General features: G+C 43.8%; 1 protein-coding gene across 2 annotated transcripts; it reads right to left on the bottom strand.

Moving 5' to 3' along the window:
- Positions 1-217: 217 nt before the first annotated feature.
- LOC119316612 lies at positions 218-4,971 on the bottom strand. Of its 2 annotated transcripts, XM_037590968.1 has the most exons (10): positions 4,648-4,971; positions 4,455-4,536; positions 4,018-4,168; positions 3,810-3,938; positions 3,584-3,699; positions 2,126-2,207; positions 1,886-1,945; positions 1,691-1,798; positions 1,556-1,601; positions 218-1,204 (listed from the first exon to the last, which is right to left on the bottom strand). In XM_037590968.1, the coding sequence occupies exons 2-10, from the start codon at positions 4,502-4,504 to the stop codon at positions 987-989; spliced, it is 960 nt and encodes a 319-aa protein (XP_037446865.1). In that variant the 5' UTR covers positions 4,505-4,536; positions 4,648-4,971; the 3' UTR covers positions 218-986. The 2 variants fall into 2 exon arrangements, with proteins under 2 accessions (XP_037446865.1, XP_037446866.1); XM_037590969.1 differs by lacking the exon at positions 4,455-4,536 and having other exon boundaries at positions 4,648-4,967.
- Between the last annotated feature and the right edge of the window lie 2,377 nt (positions 4,972-7,348).

Raw genomic sequence — 7,348 nt, 5'->3', positions numbered from 1 at the left:
TCTCACAGAATCTGTCGCCTAGTTCTTTTCTAAGATTGTAGTTTGAGATTGTGGATTCAGTTATGTGGCGAAATGTCTGTACTGCCCTTAGACAGAAAATGTTTGATGAATTGTTAACACTTTAGCTTTAGCTGCACTGACTTTCTCCATCTAAAACATACAGCCATTAGCGCATCTATTCATCAGCACATACCAAAATTACCAAGCACCAAGTAGCAGTACCAAATTGGCAATTACCAAATTGAAATTGTCAAGCGACAGATACAAATTTAAACATACATCAATGCATTAGCAGTACCATTTATTCATCAATACATGCATCTATCCATCCATCTATTCACCTAGATGTTAACAGAGAAACAGAGAAGAATACAGAGGTAGAAGAGAGACGAGACAGAGAAGAAGAGTTCCCATCGGGCGTCTAGGCAGGGCGGCCAGAGGCGACCAGAGGCGGCAGGCTGCCCTTCCAGCGGGGTCGCGAGGAGCGAGGCTGACGGAGCTCCCGTCCGGCGGCGTCGTGAGGAGGGGTGCTGTCGGTGTTCCCATCTGGCGGCGGCGAGGCGGGCCGTCGTGAGGAGAGGGGCCGCCCCAAGGCGAGAACCGGCGTGTAGGCTGGGCTGCCAGGGGGTGGCCGGTGGCGGGCTGCTGGAGCTCCCGCCGCCGCTAGCGCTCGTGGGGATCGAGCGTTTGCTGGGCCGTTCAGTCGTGCAAAAGGGGCAGTTTGGCTGTAAATTATTCCTCCAATAGGGGTACTCTCATATCCGAAACGTTTTCTTTGGTGGGACTTACCAGAATCCTGGGATTCTGTGAAAATCTATGTTTTTCGAGGATTTTGAATTGCACTAGGATTCTGCAGAATCCGCTCGAGATTTTGGAAGGCAAATCGAGTTCTTTTCGCTCAGGATTTTCCAGGACGAGATTCTTCACAATCTGTTCAAAAGAACTGGGCCTAATTGCCGAATGCAGCGGTATTCTTTCGCTGGAGGTCATTGCTGGATTTGCTTTAGCTCTTCGGGCTGTTTTTCGTAATCTCCAAGCCTCTTCAACCACCGTAAACCGAGGTCAGATCCAGACTCAGCTGCTATCTGGAACTGCTCCTTTGCCAGCTTTACTGGGTCCTGCTGTATGGTCCTTTTTCGCACCTTCCCAGTTGACGGACTCTTGCCTGAGTTGAACCTGGTAATGACTTCAGGCACTTCAGCACCTGAAACAACCACACGGTAAGCATAAACAGATAGGCCTGGAGTCTGGAGTAATCTAACAATTCCAGCCAAAATTAAACAAAATCAGTTGACCAAGAGCTGTCCAAATTAATGGTGAAACCATAACTTCACAACCTGTTTACTCTAAAATAGCCATTACAAGAAGGATAATATAAGGACACATGATTATCTCTTGAAACGTTAAGAGTTACTCCCTCCGTAAACAAATATAAGAGCGTTTAGATCACTAAGAGTTACTCGCTCCATAAACAAATATAAGAGCGTTTAGATCACTACTTTAGTGATCTAAACGCTCTTATATTTCTTTACAGAGGGAGTACTTGTCTACAAACCTTTCAGAAGAAGGGAACCATATGCAATTGCAGCTCCAGCATGTCCCTGAGATGTCAGAAAAACAGAAATAACAATGTGATTCATGGGTTGCAAGTAAATAAGATAATTTTGAGTTGATCTATTTCATTTACTACCTTTTCTGAAGCTCTATGGAAACACCACATAGCTGAAGCTATGTCCCTCTTAACGCAATCCCCAGTTATATATACAGCACCAAGAAGATACAAAGCACCAGGATGCAACTGCATTCAAAGATAGGTAAAAGCTGAATATGCTTACCAAGAAGCATAGTAGAAAATATATGATCAACATTCAGGTGGCGAGCATACCTGGTCAACAGCTTTCTCTATATAATGAAAGGCCTGTTGATCAGACTGAACATGATCATTCTACAAGCAACAAAGGTAACCATCAACTGAGGTGAAGAAATATTCCACAGAAATGGTCTAAGGAATGAAACTATCATTTGCCCAGCAAACAACTAATATTCGATTAATAAAGTGCCCCACAAAAAAAAGAATTAAATAGGTGGAACAGAAAGATGCCAAAAGCAGATGAAGAGTGAAAACCTCAACTCTTAGCCGACATCCAAGTTCATACTGTGCCTCTGGATCACCCATGTTCGCAGCTTCAACAAGCAAAGCAGCACCACTGTACGCATGAAAAGTGAGAGATGAGCATAATTCACATGAAATGTGTACTGAAGGCAAGTTTTGCTTCATGTGGAGGTAGCGGAATAAATGTTCCTACTAAAACGCAGCAAAAGAAAAGGATGGTTTGCCTCACTCAATATTTTACGATTTAATTGAAGGTCAAAAAAGTAAACATCGTTCCCAATTTTCTTTTCCAATCAAGGAGCTGCTAATCTCGTTAATCTTCTGTCCTGGTAAGTACTAATGCAGCAATTATTGCTGATTAATTGGACACATAATGTTGTTAGTAACCGCAATTCAAATATATTGCCAGTACAAATTATCTCAAAGCGCCAAACTCGAGGCATACCAGTGGTTTATTAAACATTTTGACCAAGACAATAAGGTTCAGTTCCAGTTAGGATTTTGAATAGGTTCACCCGCAAAAAAAAAGGATTTTGAAGAGGTTTTGACCCACAAAATTTCAAGTTACTCTTTTCTATTCCCTCTGTTTCTTAATATAAGACTTTGTAGAGATTTCAATACGGACTACATACAGATGTATATAGACGTATTTTAGAGTGTAGATTCACTCGTTTTGCTCTGTATGTAGTCCATAGTGAAATCTCTAAAAAGTCTTATATTTAGGAACGGAGGGAGTATTAGATAGTAGATACCAATGCCCATCAGGCCATTACCCCATTGCCCAAATGCTGCATACACCTTATAAACATCAACCGAGATTCATAAGCAAAGCTGTGTGACATTCACACGAACTTCTTAACTTTGTTGGGGAAACTAGTATTTCTCATGAGCTGCTAAGCATAGTAGCTACAAGAGTAACGAGACCCATACAAGTAGCGGTGACTTGGACATGAACAAAGACACACTTTTATGGAAGATTTCTTCACACTGCCTGATATGTAAATATTACTAAAACACTTAATTAACAAGGTATACCTACAGCGCTAGCCAAATTATATGCAATGCAAACAAAATTATCCTGCAGCTTTAGCTCTGTCAGATAAAACAAGCACAGTATTATCTGCAACTGGTCCGTCAGATAAAACAAATACTAAGAAATAATTCTGGTAGGCAACTATCTAACTGAGGCGCAATGGTATCCAGTATTCAGAATCATGGCACTTACATACTAGCCAGGTCCTTAAAAAGGATAGTTCGCAAAAAAAAGGTCACTTATAAAGGATTCAAATTGAGTCAAAACAACAACATAACTACATAAGCAACGATAAAATTAGTTGTTTGCATCACGTTCACAGATTCCTGGAATAGCAGTGAAACAACAAAGTAGTGTACATGCCATATGAGCAGGTTGAACGACACAGCAAAGTAAGTAAATTAACACTAACATCATGGGAGGTAAAATTAACTCACATTGCCTTGCACGCCCCGGGAACATGGTACTTGAAATGCATCTTGGCCAGCCAACATCTCGCGTGAGTATTCATATTGTCGATCTCTAGAGCCAGCTCAAAGTTCTCCTTTGCGCCCTTCGACACCGAGAAAGAATCGCACAACAAAAAGTTAAAACCCCAACAACAGGTCACAACAGAATGGTTCCAAATGGGGGAAGAGAGGGAACGTGAATCCAGAGCTGTACCCTGAGAAGTGGGATTAGTCGCTTGTCGTTGCGGTCGGCGAAGTCGATGACGCGATCGACCTCCTGTAGGGCGCTCCAACCCTTGGCCACCAACTCCATTGCCTTCTTGTTCCGGTCGTGAATCCATCTCTGCAACCACAAAGAAGTTTATTCACCGCCTGGCAACATACTAGAGCATGAAATCGCGTCTCATCCGCGCCACACTCACCTGGTGATTCAGCGTCGAGGCCAGCTGAGAGACATGGCCGGACGGGGAAGACGAAGCGGCGGCGGCAGCGACCCGCCGCGCCGATGCGGCGATCATGGCGGGGTGACGCCCTTCTCCGTGAGCCCGGCTGCAGAGGGGATGACAGGGTGGTCTGCCCCCCAAAAAAATTATAAGCAATATGGACATGTGAACATTCTAACTAATTACGAATATCACAAAGAAATAGATCAATATGATCTTACAAACACACTAAAATTCTCAATTAAATCTTAGTTTTGCATAAAGAAGCCTACATATTACATACTACATGGAACATACTCCCTCCGTTCCGAATTACTTGTCGCAGGTATGGATGTATCTAGATGTATTTTAATTCTACATACATCCATTTCTGCGACGAGTAATTTGGAACGGAGGAAGTAGTAGATAGTGCATACCTTGAGAAATTCAAAAAGACTGTTTCTGGCCTACGTTTTTGCATTGCCATGAAGATATCAATTATATCAGCTTCATTCACCTCTGAGAAAGCATCCCTCTCAATGTATGTGACTAGGCCGAAATTATGTGCAAAATTATGTATGGATAGTGCAAAAATGAAACCCTAAATCAGAAATTAGGGTATTTCGGTACCTTCAATTCCGGAGGCTGGTGTGGTGACTGAGCGGCAGTGGCTGCCGCCAAACTTGCAGGGGGGCGAGGGCAGGGGCGCCAGGCTTCCGGCCGGCGGCAGGGGCACGGCCGCGCGCAGGGAGGGGCGTGGGCAGGGAGGCGCGGCTGGACCAGAGGGCCGTCCGGCCGGGCGGGAAGGAGAGGCGCGGGCGCCGGGAGGCTGGGATCCGGGCTCCGACTGGCGACCGGCGGTGAGGTCGCGAGGAACGGCGACGGCGAGGCGGCTGGGCGTCGATGTCGGGCAGTGGCGCAGTGCTGTGCGAGGGCGTCGCCGTGTCGGGAGGAAGGGCTCTGCTCGATGTGGACTGGGCCGCGAGGACTATTTCTCGCATTCAGCGAGGCTCGCTGAACCGTTTAGAAATAGAAAAAGTAAGAGAAAATGAGGGCCTGGGTTCGATTCTGTACTGCATAGAGTTTTTTTTTCTTAACACAGTACAGACGCAAGCGCTTATATACACGCGCAGACACTCACCCTTATAAACATGTACACACTCTATTTCTATGAGCATCTTCAAAAGACTGAGCCGGCATATTATCTTGAAATTTACGAAGTCACCGTAGGCACCTCATCGTCAACGTGAACGTCTCGAACTTGAATCCTGGTGGATTGAGGATATCATAGTCCCTCTAACCATCCAACCACAGATTGACTACATAGAGTTGCTAGCCGCTATGCCACTTATCATTTCGCGTTCGCACCCTAGTTGATGTAAAAGACCGGAGCTTTCTTTTCTATTTCTCCTCTTTTAATGCTTATTCATTTTTCTTCTTTTCTTTTCTCTTCTCCAACTTTTCCTTTCTTTTTTGCATTTGTCCCTTCGTTTTTTTCCTCCTTTTTCATTTTTTGTTTCTCCTTTCTCCTTTGTTTTTTATGTTTGCTTTCGTTTTCACTCTACATTTTCATATATGTCAAAAATATTTTTTGTATAAGTGGTCAACATTTTTTGTATACACGTTCAACATTTCTCAAAAACTTGTTCAACATTTTCATAGTTATTCAAAAAAAATCAAATGCTTGATCAACATTTTTAATACTTATTCAACATTTTCAAATACTTGTTCAACATTGTATTATACTCGTTCAACATTTTCTAATATCTATTCAACATTTTTAAAATACTGTCGAACAGTTTTAATACTTATTCAACATTTTCAAATACTTGTTCAACATTTATCAAATTTTTGCTCAACATTTTTAAATACATGTTCATCATTTTTTATATACTTGTTCAATATTTTTTTAATACCTATTCAAAATATTTAAAATATTTTTTCAACATTTTTAATACTCGTTCAACATTTTTCAAATACTTGCTCAACATTTTACAAATTCTTGTTCAACATTTTTTAATACTTATTCAATATTTTATCAAATGTATTTTTGAAGAGTGTTTTTAATATATATATATATATATATATATATATATATATATATATATATAATATTTTTAAAGTATAAAAAATGAAAACAAAAACAAAAAATGTAAAAATAAATAAAACTAAGGAACATGCCGGTGTTGCCAGCGCGGGTGGCCCAGCCTAGATGCTCACGCGCTTCAGCGAGTCAGATGCCTCGACTCGCTGAACGCAAGGAATAGCAATGCCTGGACTGGGCGTGGTTGTATTTGTCAACTGGTATGTATACTGGGCCATTTTTTTCTGGCCCTGTAACTAGATGTTCTAGCCCATGATAACGTTTTTTCGGAAACCTAGGAGCCTCCGCTTAGGCGATTAGGGTTTCGTGGAGCACGGCGGCGCTCGCCAGATCTTGATTGGCGGGGTGCGTGATTGGCCGGGCAAGATGTCCTCATCGGGCGCCGGCAGGGGGGGTGGGTCTAATCCCACGCCTGGGCGGACAGAGAACCAAGGAGAGAAGGCGCAGGCGGCACCAGGATCGTCGGGCGCGGCTATGGCTCAACTGGAAGAGGCCCTTGGAAAACTCGGGATCACCGACGAGGAGGCGACGCCTCTAGTTATTGATGATCGGGAAGACGAAGCTCCGGTGAAGTGGCTACTTGCAGGGAAGGTTTTGAACCGCAATCTCCTCCATATCCGAACCATAAGCAATGCCCTCCGCCCAGCTTGGGGAAACCCTAGGGGGTTGAAGTTCACGTCCATGGGAGATAATATGTTCGTGGCTGTGTTTGAATCCAAGAGAGACAAAGATCAGATCTGGGACGGATCGCCGTGGCATGTGAGCAAGAACGCGGTAATCCTTGCTGAATTTGAGGAGTGTATGAGGCCGGATGAGGTGAGTTTTGACCGGCTGCAGTTATGGGCACGAGTTATCAATCTTCCCTACAATCTCAGGGATGATGTATGGGGCAAAGAAATCGCAAAGCAGATTGATAAGAAGGCTTCCTCGGTGCAGTTTGACCACACGGGAGGTTATTTGCGCGCGAGAGTCACCATTGATGTGAGTAAATCTCTGAGGAGGTGGATTTTAATTGAATCGGCCAGGAGGAAGAAGCAAGACTTGTATGAGATACAATATGAAAATGTGCCGCACTTCTGTTTTTCCCGTGGCCGCTTGGGACATTCGGAGCTCTTTTGCCCTACCCCGGGGAAGAGAGACAAGAACGGAGATCTCCCCTTTGGGGCAGGCCTGCGTGCTCCGGAGAAGAGGAGGAAAGATTTCTCGGGTGACAGTACGAAGAGAGAG

Source organism: Triticum dicoccoides, chromosome 6A (genome assembly GCF_002162155.2).
Source record: "Triticum dicoccoides isolate Atlit2015 ecotype Zavitan chromosome 6A, WEW_v2.0, whole genome shotgun sequence".
In the NCBI taxonomy this organism is placed as follows: Eukaryota; Viridiplantae; Streptophyta; class Magnoliopsida; order Poales; family Poaceae; genus Triticum; species Triticum dicoccoides.
Note: the sequence above shows the minus strand (reverse complement) of the source record. Positions and strands in the feature narration are given on the sequence as shown.

Coding starts and splice junctions, on each gene's coding strand:
- LOC119316612 (XM_037590968.1), bottom strand. CDS start 4,504: ATGGCAATGCAAAAACGTAGGCCAGAAACAGTCTTTTTGAATTTCTCA. Junction 3,700..3,809: donor GACTAATCCCACTTCTCAGG/GTACAGCTCTGG, acceptor TCGGTGTCGAAG/GGCGCAAAGGAGAACTTTGA. Junction 1,799..1,885: donor TAGAGAAAGCTGTTGACCAG/GTATGCTCGCCA, acceptor CTTTGAATGCAG/TTGCATCCTGGTGCTTTGTA.